The sequence below is a fragment of the Colossoma macropomum genome, unplaced genomic scaffold, assembly GCF_904425465.1.
Source record: "Colossoma macropomum unplaced genomic scaffold, Colossoma_macropomum, whole genome shotgun sequence".
Taxonomy (NCBI): Eukaryota; Metazoa; Chordata; class Actinopteri; order Characiformes; family Serrasalmidae; genus Colossoma; species Colossoma macropomum.
Window position 1 is genome coordinate 18,884,147 of NW_023494808.1, and position 17,829 is coordinate 18,901,975.

Below are 17,829 nucleotides of genomic sequence, written 5' to 3' on the forward strand. Positions count from 1 at the left end.
AAAGAGTTAATTCAATTGCAATATGACATTATTTCAATTTATATTGTTTCAAATGAATATTACTTTACACCATGTTAAAATACTTTTTCATTACTCATCATTTATATGATTTTTCATCTTGCGCCTGTCCCACACTTTTTAATCCTTACTGCAGCACTGAACAAATGCCATAGTAGATCTTTTTTTCAAAGACAAACAAATGTAGTTTTTGAGGAAACAGAAGTTAGCAAGTGAGCACACGGTGCACATACGCTCACCACCCACACTGAGTCAAAATCCAGAAAAACAAGGTAAGGACCATCTTTCCTTCTGAAGTATTTATTGTGTCCTTACCATACAGCTTAGTCATTGTGTATTTTGAGTTACATTTTAAAAATAAATGAATATTCCTTTTGAATTCACGCGTGTTAGATGCTAAAAGTCAACACTAACATAGCAGACCTTGCTAGCTGGCATTTACCTGCAATATTAGTAGAAATGTCATTCTGCAACATATCTTTACCACAGCACCTTTAGGTGTCATGGTGAACTTGTGTCACGGCAGAGACAAATTCAATGATGTGATTTAATATAACAGCTCTGCTATGAATTCTACTTTCAGTTCTCAGTTTTTTCTCTGTCAAGTGATGTACAAGGTAATAATTCTACTTTATGTTTATAATTATGGTCACAGTGGGTGGTGGTGTTGTACTGGAGTACATTATACTGAAAGGTGTTTCTAATATTCTGCCCTTCTCATGTATGTGAAAGGGGTGGGCAAAATATTAGGAACAACTCCCTAATATATTGCAGTCCAACTCAACACCACTGTAAATTACTAAATCAACAAGAAAGATGTAGTTAAATTAATACCCCTCTGACAGTGTCAACCAAAACTAAACATTATTATATTCATAAAGGCAGAATTTATGGCAGAGCTGTTGTATCGTATCACATTAGACTGTGCAAGTATAAAGCAGTCGGTGAGTTATATTATGTTGCAGATTTTGTAAACTAAACATAAACATGCCACATTTGCAACCCTAGATGAAGCCAAATTCATCCACAATCAGATGACAGAAGTGCAGAGAAAAAATGAGAAAAGACGAGTGTGGAAGAAACTCTCTGTTGTCGCTCTTGTTTTAATTAACTGTACATGTACCAAAAGCCTCAAAACTGTAGTGAGTTTACTCCTCAGGCTGAAGTGAGAAATAGTTGGACAAGCATGTTACAACAGAAGAACCCTTTTCAAAAAGGTTCTATATGGAACCATCTACAGTACGTTCTCCATCAATCTGAAGAACACTTTCACAATGCAAAGAACGCTTTAATCATGCAAAGGATTCTTGGAGTGTTCATGGTTCTATATAGAACCATAATTTTCAAGCGTGTACAGTAGCCTATTGTCAAGGTTATATTATTAACTTTTACCATTAACATGTATCATTTTCTACTATTAATAGTAGTAGAAGGCCTAATGTATGATCTGAAGATGACCTTGTTGCTGGTGATGCTGCTGCTGATAATCAGGTTCTTTGATGGACTCTACATGTACCTGCCATCCACCGGCAGTATAAAGCTGATTCAGACCCAGTTAGCATAACACATAAAACCGTCGTTTATATGAACACAGTTCAGTGGTTTTAAAAGCTCACTGTAAGCAGATTTAGATTCAGTTACTTTAACAGTCCACTCAGCCGCGCGCTCACTCGGTACCAGCCTCCCCTCATTCATCCAACCACATGCACACGAGCTCTTCCGCCCCCCCTTTCCTTTTTGGAATGACGGACGTCCTCGTCATTTCCTCTTTGCCCGGCTCCCTCGCTCCGTGCTGGTGTAGGATGCAGAGCTGCTGCTGATTCAGTTCTCTTTAATCTGTTTACCTCCTTTTTCGCTGGAGGAGCGATTCTGTGTCCCCCACAGCGCGCTTTCCCCTTTCTCGCCCGTGCACTCACCCGGAGCAGGCGCGTCGCTGTGCCGCAGCAGCCATGCCCAACATCGTGCTCTTCAGCGGGAGCTCTCACCACGATCTGTCCCAGAAAGTGGCGGACCGCCTCGGACTCGACCTGGGGAAAGTGATCACAAAGAAGTTCAGCAACCAGGAGACCTGGTGAGTCCCGCTTCTTTTGGTTTTGCAGTCTTTAACTTGTCTGAATCGGGTAAAAATCGGAGGGCTCAGGTTTTAGCTCGCTGTCTTGGTAACGAACCTGAAGTTCGAACGTTTCCGTTCCACCTTAAATGGTGCAGCAGTTACATTATGGCGCCAGAATATAACTGCTGCACCATTTAAGGTGGAACGGAAACATTCGAACAAGAACTTGAAATCAGCTTCCTGTCTTTTAACATGTAGCGGTAGTAACTGCTCTGCCCGCCCGCCCACATGTTCATGTTTCTTGTGTTTACAGCCGTTAGCCGTCTCGCTAGCTAACCTAAGCTACCTTGTAAGTTTGCCGCTCTCCAGTGAGCGATTTCGACGACGTCTCTGAGATTTTTTTGTCCCTCTGAGCACATTCAGTTCATGAAAATCCAACCAGATAGTTAGGTAACGCTAGATAACCGTTACATCGATATTGTACAAGTGCTTCAGGATCGCCCTGGCTTCATGTTTACCACATAACGTTAGCCTGTCAACTTCAGCCTGCAAGGTAACCTATCAGCATCAGGCTAAATAACATTAGCATATCAACACCATACCACCACAGAGCCTCTCAGAATACCCATATATGACTGTATAGCTTATTAATATCAGACAGCCTATAATAATACCCAGATTTATTACCATAGCCTGTCAGGGTCTGGTAGGAGTCAGTCAGCACCAGCCAAAATGAGGCCCGTTAGAATTACATTGCCATATAATCTGTGCAGGTTGGTTAACAGTCTATCAACATACTATATATCCTGTCAGTATCAGCACAGCATATAGCCTGTCAATATGGGCATGCCAGTCTTACGATGCCGTATAGCAGTGATCACCAACCCTTCTCCTGGAGATCCACTTCACTGTAAGAGTTATTACCAGTCTTCATCTAACATGCTGCCCCTCGTCACATCTACACTAACGCATCTGATACAGCCAATCAGTGACCCCTGAAGGAAATAATCAGCTGGAGCAAAAGTAGCAGATTGTGGTTTGAACAGGAAGGTAGATCTTTTGGGCCAGGGTTGATGACCACTGCCACATCTCAACTCATTAGCATAATTTATAACCTGTCAGCAACAGGCTGCTATGAAGCCTGTCAATGTCAGGCTACACTATAGCCCAGGGGTGCCCAAACATTTTGTCTGGAGAGGCCAAAGTGCAATGTGTGGTGGGCCATGGACCCAAAGGAGTATACAAATAAAGAAGATAGGCGGGTTTCAGACTTTTTAAAAAATGTCTTTTATAGCATTACTACATATTTGTTACTGCTATACTTCAAAAACATAATTTTGTATAGATTGTATAATGTTGTATAGGGTAAACGTTTATTCTCTTATTTGTTGAGGGTTAGGAAAAATTATAGTTTGACAAATCAAATGTCCTCAAGGTCCACACATTGAGCAGCTTTGATATAGCTTATCAGCTTCAGGATAGCTTGTAGCCTATCAGCATGAGGTTGCCATGTAGCCTCCAGGTTGCCAAACGGTCTGTCAACATTGGGATACTGTCCTGCTTATTCACATACTACACAATCTGTTGACATCAGGCTACCGTATAGCCTTATCAGTATACCATGATACCTTTATGCAACATGACTTGGGTAAGTTTGATTGGCATCACAAAATGCAGTGGCCTCTTGAAGTGCAGTTTAATTATTGAGTGTGCACCCCTGTAAGCTTTGGCAACAAACATGAGAAAGTATTTTGGAGGCTCTGTTGGCACTAACTAAAACTATTTCCAATCACTCTAAAACAGTCATTCTTAGCCTGGATATAAAACGGTTATATTATATATATATTTAAGTACAAAAAAAGTAGGCAGTTTTATTACCACAGGTTATTTTGTGTGCTTTTAGGTTAGTCTTTAGCCTGTGAGGCCTGTTCAGCAAGCCTGACCCAATTACATTTCCCTCAGTATGACGCAATAACCGTTATCTCGTGAACCACAATATAGTGTAGCCTGGTATAGCCTTACTGACCCTCTCTAGTAGTTCAGAAATGAATGTGGTATGCTTTCGTACTCTTTTCACTGGTTTTCCACTGGTTTCCTGTTTTTTTCCATAATACATAATTGAAGACTTATGAATTGAAAAAGGTCTACCCTGTTTTAGTAACGTTGTATCTAAATATAACTAGAGATGCATTGATCATGAATCAATATGGCTGATAGGCTTTGTGGTGTGGTCTGACCAATTTATCTGTTTATCAATAACATTGACCCGTATTGAGGTCTCATAGACTTATAATTACTGTTAAAACTCCCTCCAAAAAAGCAAATATAATCTGTGGCCTTTTTAACTGAAGCAAACTGTAAGAAAACTGCCAGCTTGTGAGAAGTTAAGACTTTTTTTTGCTTCCAGCACCAGTTCCATCACAGCAATATAGGATGTTAAAATTACAAAAACATGTAAAAAAACATCCAAACCTTAGCACAAGGATTACAAAACAGTAATGCAAAAAAAAACTTCTTCTCTGATGTTCTGATGAAAAATAAGAGGTAAATAATGCAAACCAGACTGGCAAAAAATTCTGGCTTGTTTAGCTCCGTGCTATATCATTTATATTATTTAAAGGAGAATGACACCAATTTTTCACAATTTCTCCATAATTCAATCATGAGATGAATTTTGGTTTAATGTGAAGTGATTCATTGTAGAGAAACCTACTAACTCTTTACAGTGGAGGTGACAGGAACCAGGAGTTGAAATGTTTACAACACAAATATAGCCATTTTATTTATTATGAAAATAACCAGTGAACCTACATCTGTCTGCTGAGGTGTAATGTTTATGATGATAAACAGTAAATATAAAACCTCTGAGTACCTTTGCAAACTATCATAACACAACGTCTCAGGCATTAGGCAGTGTTTTCGTAGTCCTTTCATGTAATAACTCTCTGTGAGTGAGCTTTAAAGTATTAAAAAGCTTCAGATGTCTGGTTCCTATCACCACCACTGTGAGCAATTTTGACATGGCAAACAATTAAATTATGTGAAAATGGTGAAAAATCACTGGAATTATCCTTTAAGATTGTCATATTTTTAATTTACATTTGACAGGCAAATCAGTCAGTAAGGACTGTTTATTAGTTGTTTTGACTGCTGCTTTTAGTTAGACCACCCTGTGGAAGGGCCTGATCACTATTCCAATGAGTAACTTAAGGCTGAGTGACTTACAAATCCTGAGAGCCAGCAGTGTTGGCTGAGCCTCTGAAAGAACTCCGTATTAGCCACAGTTGGGAATGGTGTGGGTCTCGTGCTTTTCGCTCACATGTGGAGTACGGTGTCCCGTGTCCCTCCTAATTGATTGGCCTCAGACCCTCTTGTGCTTGGACAGCTGAGGCGATTTTTTTTTTTTCCTCCTGTCCAATCACATGATGTGAGTAGAGAGAGATGAACAGGAGAGAAAGGATCTTATCTAAAGAATTTGTCATATAAGCGTCATTTTTTTTTTTTTCTTGTCATGAGTCCTTTAAAAGGGACCTATCATGCTTTTCTGTCCCTTTCCAAAGCCCAAAGTACATGCCAGAGGGATTAACTCTCTCCCACAGAGACCACATTTCTCAGCTGCCTGAAACACCTCATTGGAATTCAAGCCTTTTTCCTTTGTTACAAAATGATGCAATCTTGTAACACAATCTTTATTACCTGCTTACCAGCAAGCTTGGCAGGACCTTACACAAGAGCTATAAAGTAAAAACATACCCCTGTGAAGCGTCCTGCTCTAGTCTAGCTTGCGAAGGTGAATCAGGTCTGCCAACTTGTTCTGTTTGACTTTCGTGATCGGGCTCTGGCTCAAACCTATACGACAGAATTGACGTTATTGTAAGAATAGCCACAGCAGTGTAGCGGCGGAACTGCATTAGCCAGCACCTGCTGGATGGGGGGAGGGGAAACATTTCAAACAGCTTATCTTCAGATATCCTCCCCAAAGTGCTTGTAATTAAAGTTCCATTCACCTTTAAAGTACCTTATCATCAGAAGGTTTTCCTAGACTTCAACCCAGAAAATCTTGCTGTAGGAGACGGGTAGGCATGTTTACAACAGATGTAGTGATGGTTACATTTTTCATTTTGGCCAAAGAGTCCCCTGTAGAGATGTGTTCCAGATTGTACAGCACTGTGCAAGTCTTTTGCTATAGAGATAATTGTTAAACTGTGCACCATAATTTTAGAATAAAAGGAATTAACATAAATCCAGTAAAACGTAGCAAGAATTTCTTTTATATATAAGAAGTTATTGATGTATTGGTTAGAAGAACACAGGTTTGGGTCCTGACTTCATGCTGGACTCCAGTCATTATATAGATTTGTTAAATTCCATCAGCAGCACCTGATTTAACTTCATGAAGGACTCCTTAACTGAAGCAGGTACTGGATGGTAGCTGTAAACACTAGACTTTCTCATTGACAAAGGCCTAAGACTTTTTCTCAGTGCTGTATTCTTATAGATGCTTCCTCTCAAATATTTTAGAACTTTTGGAACATCAGGTTACAGAATATTCCTTGGCAAAATCCCAAAAGTAAATAAACAGCAGCCATAGATAACGAACAGATACTCCACCCTGAGCACTCAGGAGCAATTATCTTCTTATGTAGCTAATCGTCTGCGTTTCTCAAGCACAGCCACTAGTCCACCTTTCATATTTATGAATCCTGAGACCCATGTTGTTTATCTGCCCTTGCTGAGCTCTGTGTAAAGTCAGAGTACCTTTCTAAGGCTCAATAATTTGCTTGGATATGTTAAGGTCTCCCAATTATTGTTCTGTACCTACAAGAGATGAAATGTTAACCAACAAGCGTAAAATCACGCAACCCATCAAAAGATCAATTATGAAACTAATAATTCTAGTTCTGAAATCTGATTGGCTGAGCCCTTCACATGTACAATTGTGTACTATTCAAAAATAATCAATTCAAAAAACTCATCTTGAATGCTAAAAATTCAGTTTAAATTATATTTGCTCTCATTGGTCAAATAATTGTTTTTTATTAACATTTAATTGGTGAATCATTTACATCCCTAGTGCCTGCAGCATTGTGCAGAAGTCTTTTGGAAAAAAAAAATTCCTCTCTTCGAGGAAGTCCCATATTTAGAGTTACCATATAAAACCTGCTTCATCTAATCAGTCTTTCATTATATAAAATAAGGTGAGCTGCTGGTCTAAGCTGGACTTAGACTTGGATATGTTGATACACATACCAGCCTTTTCACACTCAGCTGCGAACCATTCCAATGTGCGCAGGAGGCATCTATGTGATGGAGCCAAAAGGACATTATGTGCAAAAAGCAAAGGCACCACCTTCTGCCCTCCTGACCTCGGCTACGCCTTGACACATTGTTCCTCCTCAAGGTTCAACTGTTAGTCGGAGTCTCCTTTCCAGCACCTTGGCATAAACTTCCTCAGGGAGGCTGAGCACTGTGATACCCCTATAATCGGCACATACTCTCCGGTCCCCTTTCTTAAAAATAGGGACCACCACCCTGGCCTGCCTATCCAAGGGTACTGTTCTTGAGGTATCTGTGACATTGCAGAGGTGTGTCAGCCATGACAGCCCCTCAACATCCAGAGCCTTAAACATTTCCAGGTGAATCTCATCCACCCCAGTGCCTTGCCACTGAGGAGTTTGCCAACTATCTCAGTGACCTCTACCAGGGAAATGGAGTCAGACACTCCAGAAGCTTCTGGTCCTGACTTCAGTGAGGTAGGCATGTCTCTCAGTTTTAGGAGTTCCTCAGGGTGTTCTTTCCACTGACCGACAATATCCTCATTCGAAGTCAGAGTTTCTCTGCCTTTGCTGAGTACAGAGTGAGTGAAGCCAGTCCAGCCACTCCTGAGTCAATGGACAGTTGTTCAGAACCTCTTTAAAGCTAACTGAAAGTCTTTTTCCATGACTTCTCCAAACTCCTCCCATGTTTCGTATTTTGTTTCTGCCACCACTGCTGCTGCTGCCTTTTCTTGCCTGTCGGTACCTATCTGCTGAGTCGGTAATCCTCTGGGCCAACCAGTCCCTAAAGGCTTCTTTTTCAGCTTGATGGCCTCCCTCACCACCGGTGTCCACCAGGGGGTTTTTGGGTTGCCGTCCTGACGAGCACCAACCAGCTTTTGGACGTATATACGCGTGGCGAGGATCTGTTCAGACTCCATTTCCCCTCCCTCCTCTGGTGCATGAGAAAAGTTCTTAAGGAGGTGGGAGTTAAAATCATTCCGGACAGGGGACAAACTCCAACTGAGCAGCAGCCAGCCAGGGGCTTGTAAGTATCCCTACACCGCCTGGTGCCTCTCACCCTGTGAAAGCAGCCCCTGTCAGAGTGTTCCAGAGCTGACACTGTGAATGGAGGTGAGCCCAACTCTGCCTAGTTGGTACCTCTCAACCTCCAGCACAAGCTCCAGCTCCTTCTCCCCACTCTGATTATACATGCCAAGAGCCAGTTTCCACAGCAGGGCTGTCAAGGACCTCCCCACCATCTCCCACTGCCTATAAGGCATTGCACCGGTCCCCCATGCTGAACCTTGCGGGTGGTGGGCCCACATGGTACCCTCATGTTGCCTTTTTGGGCTAAGCCCGGCCAGGTTACATAGTTATATTATTATATTATATTATAATTATTAATACTTTAAAACTTACTTTTACTGTTTTAGTAATAATTTTATTTTATTATCATTTGAAAACTTTATTTGCCCTTTGCATTGGGTTAAAATTTCATGATGAACAGGCCAATAGAAATGGTTCAAAATAACTTTTAAATAAATCTTGTAACATTAACATCCATTGCAAGTTAAGAAATTTCCTTCTCCTGTTATGAAATTATCATTTTGGGTATAAAGGTTTTTGTTCAGACAGTGGATATAATATTACATAGTGTTTTTACTGGCAAAAACTCGCTTACTGCCCATTTGATATAATAAATTAATTTTTCTTGGCTGTCTAAGACTTCTGCCCGGTACTGTACAATCAGCACGTTGTTAATATTGATGATAATAATGATGGTCATCATGATCACAGTAATAAAGATTTTATCATTTACTGCAGTGTCGAGATAGGTGAGAGTGTACGAGGGGAGGATGTGTACATCGTACAAAGTGGCTGCGGAGAGATCAACGACAACCTGATGGAGCTGCTGATCATGATCAACGCTTGCAAGATCGCCTCTTCGTCCCGTGTCACAGCCGTCATCCCCTGCTTCCCCTACGCCCGGCAGGACAAGAAGGACAAGGTCAGAAACCATTTCATAAAGTATTATCATGTTTCTACTGCTAAGAGATGGAAGGAGCAAAAATAGTGGTGGTGGAAACCAGAGGCTGCGAGGTCTACAACACAAATATAACCATTTTACTTACTATTCAAAATGACCATTGAACCTACATGAGTCTTCTGAGTTTGTATATGTTATGTTAATAATGGTAAAATAGTGGTTAATCTGAAAAAAATGTTTTCTTTGGGTTCTGTTTTGCCCTGCAGTGCTCTGCTTGTACCTCTCTATCATAATTGTACAGCTCCATTTCCAAAAAGTATAAAAATAGAATGCAATGATGTGCAAATCATGTAAATCCTGTATTTAATGGAAAATAGTACAAATACAGCATATCATACCAGATATTGAAACTGAGAAATTTTATTGTTTTTAAGAAGAATATAAGGCCATTTTGAATTCGATGTCAGCAGCATGTTCCAAAAAATTTGGCATGGCGGCATGTTTACCACTGTGTTGCATTAGCTCTTCATTTAACAACAGCAGTTCAGGGTGTCCTTTTTAGCACCTGGTGAGTTTAGCTCTCTTACCATGTAGCCATGCTGTTGTAATACATGCAGAAAGTGGTTTAGCACTGTCTTGCTGAAGTAAGCAAGGCCTTTTTTGAAAATGTGTCAGCACATGTTGCTCCAAAACCTACATATATCGTTCAGCATTAATGGTGCCTTCTCAGATGTACAAGTCATCCACACCATGTGCACCAGTGCACCCCCATACCATCACGGACGCTGGCTTTTCAATGGTGCACTGATAACAGGCCCGGCTGTCTAGCAAGGAGGGCGCAGTGTCCATGATTTTCAAAAAGGATTTCAAATTTTGATTTGTCAGACCGCAGGACACTTTTCCCCTTCTCCTCTGTCCATCTTAAATGAGCTCGGGCCCAGAGAAGGTGGCGGCATTTCTGGATCCTATTTATAAATGGTTTCTTCTTTGCATGGTAGAGTTTTAACTGAAATTGTTTTCGGAAATGTTTCTGAGCCCATGCAGTAATTTCTTCTACAGAATCATGTGTGTTCTTGATGCAGATCTTGGCTAGCCAATATTGGTTTTCTCAGCAGGCAGTGTGGAGTGTCTCAACAGACATTGTGGAATTTAATCTGTTTTTATCTGCCATCAGTTGCAGATGTAGCAACTTTCAGTATGGATTTAATTGAACTTTGTTTTCTCTTGTGTGCTGCTGATTGCAGGCCTTTATATGCAGCAGGTTTCGGGGGGGTCTCGAGTTAAATATACATAGTTATTTCTCAGTAAATCAGAGAATGCAGCATTTTATTCTTCTGAAGATCTTTTTGCAAAGCAATGCTATGGCAAAAAAAAATGCCATAGCATTTGTCTTCTGTGTATCAGAATCACTTAATTTTGCCAAGCGTGTTACACATACATGAAATTTGTCCTGGTGAATGCACACATGTATGACGTAGCTATACTGAAAAAAAAACAGACAAACACACAGACTATTAACAAATATCTAACTAAGCGACAAATAAAATACAATGAATAGAAGAAAGAATAATAAGGAGCTAAAGAGATTAAATCTGATTGAACATATCCAAAATGTTATCACTTCTGTAATTCATAAATTGTTTAAAACTAATTCAAAACATAGATCAAATAGAAACATGGCCCCCTGTTAATTCTGAAGATTAAAAGTGTGATGAAGGCAATATAACCTACAATATAGTGTAACATTTATCAAGCTGTATTTAACACAATTACAAATCGGTTTATACCTTAAGTCAACTGTTTCTAGGACCATGGGGTCACTTATATTACTGCTAACTCTTCGCCTGTATGTTTGTTTATGCTAATAGGGACATCTCTGCCATTCACTATGAGATGAATATGTGCAATTTGATTCACCTATAGGGGGAATGCACCATCAATGTAGTGTTGGCCCATTTAAATACCTCAAACTAGAGTATTGACATGCTGTAGTATTAAAAAGGCATTGACTTTCAGACTGTGCATCTTAGCATGTAGCTTCCCTTTTTACAGACTTTAATTGCTGTTAACGTATCAGATTATAGGGGAGTTCTCTTGTTTTAATAGTAAGTGTAACAGATTATTTAACAGCTTCAGTTTTGAGCTGGTAAACAGTTTTATGTCCAGAGTTGAGGTTAAAGTTTAAGAGGTGAACAGAGTTTATCTGTCATCCTCTCTCAGTGTGGCTGTAACTCCTCCTTTTGCTCAGATATAGCAGTGAGGGTACACTGTTGACGTAAATTTAACTGATTTCGTAGAGGACTATCATACTGAAGAGACAAACATTGCGGTAGTGTTTAATGAGGCATTTTACTGGGCAAATGGATAGTACATATATTTACTTAGGTTAAGCTGTCACAGATCTTCTCATAGCCTAAATCACAGACTGCAGTTTATAGCCAAAAGACCATCAGTTTACCTGTTTACCTAGTGCTTGTGTAAACATTGTGGTGGCACTAAATCACAGAGCAAAGTTCCCTAACAATTTTAATGCAAAAGTATGCATCTGGCAAAACATCACATTTACACAGTTTTTCACTTATCTCAGATGTAGTCAATCATCCGAAACATTTTTTAAGGTTCAGATTTTGCTTTTTTTAGTTTAGAATTGGAGCTATGAGGCTAACATTGCTAACAAACAGTAGAAATCAATAGTCACCCAAATCTTTACCCTAAATACATTACCAAAACTTCTCTCAGCCCATTTAAACCATGTCTAGGCCTTTTCTAAGGTCAGACAGACTTGTCAGTGGAAACAGTGTGATTTACTTACTTACTTACTTAGCATGTTTCATTACAGAAAGAGAACATATTTCTATTTAAGTGGATTTAGTGCAGTACAGTATGTGGAATGATCATTTGTACTCAGTTTTTATAGTACCTTTTTGTGTTTCAACTTCTAAGATGTCAAAAAAAAATAAATGTCATGATGTATCTTGTATGGAGACAATTTCCTGAGATATTGTGATATTGTATGCTTGCCACCTCACCCTCCTGTCATCTATAAAAATGAACAAAAGGCAGGCACATAGACGAGAGATAAGATTTGCAGTTTCTGTTGGTTGGTTTTATTTCTAAATGTATACGGTCAGTTAAAAAAATGTAAAAGTTATTTATAAGTAGAAACAACAGAAACCTTGAATGTAATCTGTCTCTGTAATTTGCGAGCACATGGGCGGATAGGAGCGACTGAATTCATCTGGCCTTTTGTTCAGTTTGTAGCAGAACTGTTCCAGCTTGTGAATATCATTCACTTTTGAAAATGTATTAGTGCTCTGCACTGAGGCTGTACAGTACATTGTTTGTTAATTATTATCATGAGAAGGTTGCAGTATGCAGATGAGCCCTCTTACCAGTCAGAATGGTTTTACTGTGTAATGTGAACCAATCACAGTTCCAGATTAATGTTTCTGGGGCTTTGATAAATCAACATAATTCAAGAAGTCCGACAAAATAAATTATTTTGGTCAAACTAATTATAACTTTATTGATTCCCCAGTGTGTTTTCAATATATTGCAGTGACACAGTTGCAGTATGTAACAATATAATCACAAAGCTAATGTCCATATGATGATGCCCTACTGTAAACTTTAGCTGTACAATGAAAAACTGTTTCCTGTCTAGAGTCGTGCGCCCATTTCTGCCAAGCTGGTTGCTAACATGCTGTCAGTCGCTGGCGCAGACCACATCATCACCATGGATCTCCATGCTTCCCAGATCCAGGTAAAACTCTGCCACTGCTTCTTGTTGCAAAGCTCCCATCATGACTCTTTCAGAAAAAGGTGTTATCAGTGTTAATCCCTGAGTACATATATGAGCTGTACTTGGCACATTGAGGCCTGTTTTTCTACATGTAGCAAAACTGATATTAACATCTAGGTGTGCTGTCCCTTTTCACTCAGGGCTTTTTTGACATTGCTGTGGACAACCTGTATGCAGAACCTGCGGTTCTTCAGTGGATCCGAGAGAACATTCCAGAGTGGAAAAACTGCATTATTGTGTCACCAGATGCAGGTGGTGCTAAAAGGTACATTGTGTGTGGGTTTTTTTTTTTGCTGGGAGAAATTAATCCTGCGAAAGAACTTTGTGTGTCTGCACGTGTAAATATCTCTACTTAAATATTTAGACAATCCTGGAGCACATGGAAGTAGTCAGTTATGTAATTTGTGAACTGTTACTCCTACATGGTGTGGGCAGAATCGATCAGCATTTCCCCGCTGCCAAAATCATCTCCTCAAGCGTAGTTCTGTAAACTGCAACACAGATTTGGCTTTAGTGTTTATGGTAGTTGTAGTCCATCAGGAAATTTGTAACCAAAGGGAAAACTCTTGGGATTTGGAAACTGTGCCTACTGTCTTTGCTGCCTTTAGCCCGCATATGCAACAGTTTGGGCACCCCAGTTAAATGACACGTTTTGTTGATTTTCTAAGTGAAAATAAGTTAATACGTCCTCTACAGAGAACACACTTCCTGCACATTTAATACATAATTACTGTTTATTTGCTGAATCTAACATGTTTGGGTAAAAGATAAAGCATGAAATGTAGCTTGTACAAAAGTTTTGGCACTTTTTTTCATTAAATTCAAAAAATGGGAATTGTGCACTAAAGTTTGCAGAAAAATGCCACATTTAAATGTGTTCTGTGTAGAAGATGTGTTAACTTACTCTCACTCAGAAAATCTACAAAACGTAATTTAACGAGGAGTGTTCAAACTTTTGGATACAACTAAATATCCTTTTTTTGGAATTAGCTGATTAGATACATATTAAGTAACATTTGAGCCCTTAGTAGCATGTGAGCCCCTGCTGGTGAGTTTCTGTCTCTGTCTCTCTTTCTGTCTCCCCCTCTGTCTGATGATTTTGGTAGATTTGGTAGCATGGTATTCACATCAATTCAATTGTTTGTAGAAAATATTATTTTGATTTTGATTTTGATACATTCTTACAGATTGTCATACAAATTAATTTAATATGTGTACGAGGTGCCAGATTCAAATCCTGGCATGAATTAAGCCCTGGTAGTTCTGTTACTAATTGTGGAGTGTTTGGAAAGTATGAAAATGTAGCTGGTCTTGTGTTTTGATAAAAGGCAAGTGGCCACTCAGTGTTGACCCGTGGCCACTCAGTGTCGACCGTTGGCCACATTATTTTTAAATTTATGCTGCTACACTTTTCTAGCACCAGTGCTGCCTTCTCAAAAACAGTCCTGTAGTAATACAGTTTTTTTAAAGGTGTTCAGTAAAAACTCTAACTAGGTTGACGAGGATGAATGGCTTTACTCTGCAGGATTAAAATGGAACAGTAAATGTTTCAAACTCCAAGCAGTCCTGTTCTTAACTGTATATCGTGCCCCCAGGGTGACGTCTATTGCTGACCGGCTCAACGTTGAGTTTGCGCTCATCCATAAAGAGCGTAAAAAGGCCAATGAGGTGGATCGCATGGTCCTGGTGGGAGACGTTAAGGACCGTGTGGCCATCCTTGTGGACGACATGGCTGATACGTGTGGAACCATCTGCCATGCTGCTGATAAGTAAGTGGAAATTCCAGTGCAAGCTCCATAATGAAAATGCACTTAACACACGTCTGTTTCTGTGTTGCAAAGTCAGTGAGCAGATCATCCCAAATTCTTCCATTACAACAATCTGCCCCAGACCATTCCTTTCACTGTCCTTTTAGTATTCTGCTGACTGGATCGTTTGGTGGGAGGTTCTTTATATTTTCTGTTCTTCCTTTTTCTTTGAATGGTTAAGTGGTAATGTAAACATGACAGGATTGTTGTTTCTTGCTCTTCAAAGGTACTGAAAATGAAAAACAGTCTGTGTAGAGTAATATGCTGGCTCAAGTGGCTCCTAAGTCCTATAACCTTCCCAGTCTCTGTGTTCTTCTCCTTATCCTGATTTATTTCCATCTAGTCCAGTATTGTATTTGTGCTGCCTCCTCATCTTTCATCTTCTCATTATGTGGATTTGTTTTATCAGGCTGATCTCTGCTGGTGCAATAAAGGTCTATGCCATCCTCACTCACGGCATCTTCTCTGGACCTGCCATCTCGCGCATCAACAATGCCCCCTTCGAGGCTGTGGTGGTCACAAACACCATTCCACAAGAGGAAAAGATGAAACAGTGTCCCAAAATTCAGGTAATTAAAAACTATATTCACAGCTGCTGTTTTGCAATCAGTTAATAAATACACATTATGATTCATTATTTATATGATGTGCGATCCATTCTTCCTTTTTACAGTTTGCTCCTATAGTTCTTCATCCAGAGATTACTGGTGCTTATTCATCAAAAGTTGTGTAGAAATGAACATAGAAACAAGCATCTGGAACGTACAAACTACTCCATGTCTGATTTGTGAAACTGTTGTACGACATGCAAAGATTTGAGCGCAAGTTATTTCATTATTTATGCTGCATGGAAGCAAATACCTGCCCAGTCCACAAATTCAGATTTCTATTTACAAATAACATGTTGACAGCATTCACACTGAATTACCTATCATTTTTAGCATAAGGATCCCATATGCATAGTTCTTCTTCTTCTTCTTCTTCTTCTTCTTCTTCTCATTATTATTATTATTATTATTGCTATTTTCAGTTTTTCTTATTTCTGATATTGATCATGATTTTGATTATTTTAAAGCGCAGTATACAGTTCTGGAGAACAACTGTTGATATTTGAATTGACAGCAAAACAAATACAACCCTCCCTTATGTGCTCCTTTAGAAGCTCCGGGCCCCCAAATTCATTGACATGAATTCCCAAGGCGAAAGATTTTTTTAATAAGAAGCTGGCACATAGGAAGCCAACTTCATCCTCATGGAAAAAACACTAGTCTTAGGATCTACTTCTTCCTATGGGATTCAGGCAGCTACTAAGTGACAATTCTGGATGGATGAAATGAATAACTCACTGTGTAGGGATGATAATAGCTGGCGGTGATTGAGCCATGTTAGAAAATCCCCTCACGCTCATTTCAGCCAGGTGAGAGCCACACTTTATATATGAACACAAGATCAGACTGTAATTGAACTTGTAACGCTCCTTTCATTTAATATTGGAATGTAGCATTTATACGTATATATGTGTATGTATGTATGTATCTCTGACAAAATATCTCTTGGAAAATGAATAACTTGTACTGTCTATAAAGTAAATAAATTAAAGGGTGGTCTCTAATGTTTGTACAGTACTGTGCACATAAACATACTATTGATATAATTTTGACAAAACTACCTTTAATACCATAGTAGGACTTTTAGGTGAAGAAAAGGAATATTGATCATAAATGTGGGTGGTAAAGGAATGTCAGTAATGTTTTTTTGTTTATTTGGAGAGTACTACAAAACTCAGGTATGACTACAATTTATATTTAATTCATGCACAAATAAAGGCTGATCCTGTCTAGCCTAAATCTGTGATTAAGTGAGAAGTGTGGTGTGTGCTTATGGCTTAAAAGCACTGTTAATTTGCAGCTTGCTGTCGTCTACTGGTGCACAGAATCTCTAATCAGTGTGGCGTCTTTTCCAGGTCATCGACATTTCAATGATTTTGGCGGAGGCCATTCGGAGAACCCACAATGGTGAATCAGTCTCGTACCTTTTCAGCCACGTACCATTGTAAAGACAAGCAGAGAAGAACCTTCTTCCTCCATCACCAACCGTTCCAGTATCATTCCTCTGTGGGAGTCCGAAGAGTAAATCATGTTTGGTAGCCAATAGCAAACAACTAGCTCTTCTAAATCCTGACAACCCAATTCTCTTATCTTTCCCTTCTGCAGGTTTATTTATGTAGGGCTTTTAATTGCTGGTACCCCCCACACACAATCAATTGCCTTTTTGCAAATTTTCACTTTAATTTTGGACCTCAATCTTTTCCTTTTTTATTTTACCATAAGAAAAGAAACGTCACTGTTGAAAATGATTGACGTCGTACAATGACATTTTTTCTTCTCCATATATCTGAATAGATTGAGTTAAGTAGTTATACCACAGACAGATCTTTGCAGTCTTTCCCATCAGACTCTCATCACCCGTTAGTGTTAACTAGATTTGGGCTGCCAAAGGAAGGGGAAAGCGAACATCACTATAGAGATCTTCTTAACTAGTTTGTGATCATCTGTGTTACCAGTGTTTTGGGAAACTGGTAAAATTACACACATTTCTGCTTACCTCAGATTAGCAGGTGGAGTATAAGCTTCCATTATTTGTTTGCTACATTAGCTTTGTAGCTCCAGTGAAAAGCTAAAGAAGCAGGTCTTTAGGCATTTGAGTAAGGGGGAAACTGCCTAAATTAGATGACTTCGATTACCCCCTCATGTAATAATTAAAGAAGCCACATGTAAGAAACAGTTAAAAGTTCTTCATGCAAGTTCTGCTGCTGTCTTTTATTATACAGTAAATGTTCTCAAATGCAAAACTTAATGTACATTTACCCTAATTGGATGATTTTGGTTATGTTGTGCTTTTTT

At 39.4% G+C, this 17,829-nt stretch overlaps 1 protein-coding gene across 1 annotated transcript; it reads left to right on the forward strand.

The window, feature by feature from the left end:
* The first annotated feature begins 1,771 nt into the window (after positions 1-1,771).
* On the forward strand, positions 1,772-17,829 carry LOC118798431 (ribose-phosphate pyrophosphokinase 2). Its single transcript, XM_036557867.1, has 7 exons — positions 1,772-2,089; positions 9,154-9,337; positions 12,981-13,079; positions 13,259-13,383; positions 14,714-14,887; positions 15,336-15,495; positions 16,890-17,829. The coding sequence occupies exons 1-7, from the start codon at positions 1,968-1,970 to the stop codon at positions 16,980-16,982; spliced, it is 957 nt and encodes a 318-aa protein (XP_036413760.1). The 5' UTR covers positions 1,772-1,967; the 3' UTR covers positions 16,983-17,829.

Coding starts and splice junctions, on each gene's coding strand:
- LOC118798431 (XM_036557867.1), top strand. CDS start 1,968: ATGCCCAACATCGTGCTCTTCAGCGGGAGCTCTCACCACGATCTGTCC. Junction 13,384..14,713: donor GATGCAGGTGGTGCTAAAAG/GTACATTGTGTG, acceptor TCGTGCCCCCAG/GGTGACGTCTATTGCTGACC. Junction 15,496..16,889: donor AACAGTGTCCCAAAATTCAG/GTAATTAAAAAC, acceptor CGTCTTTTCCAG/GTCATCGACATTTCAATGAT.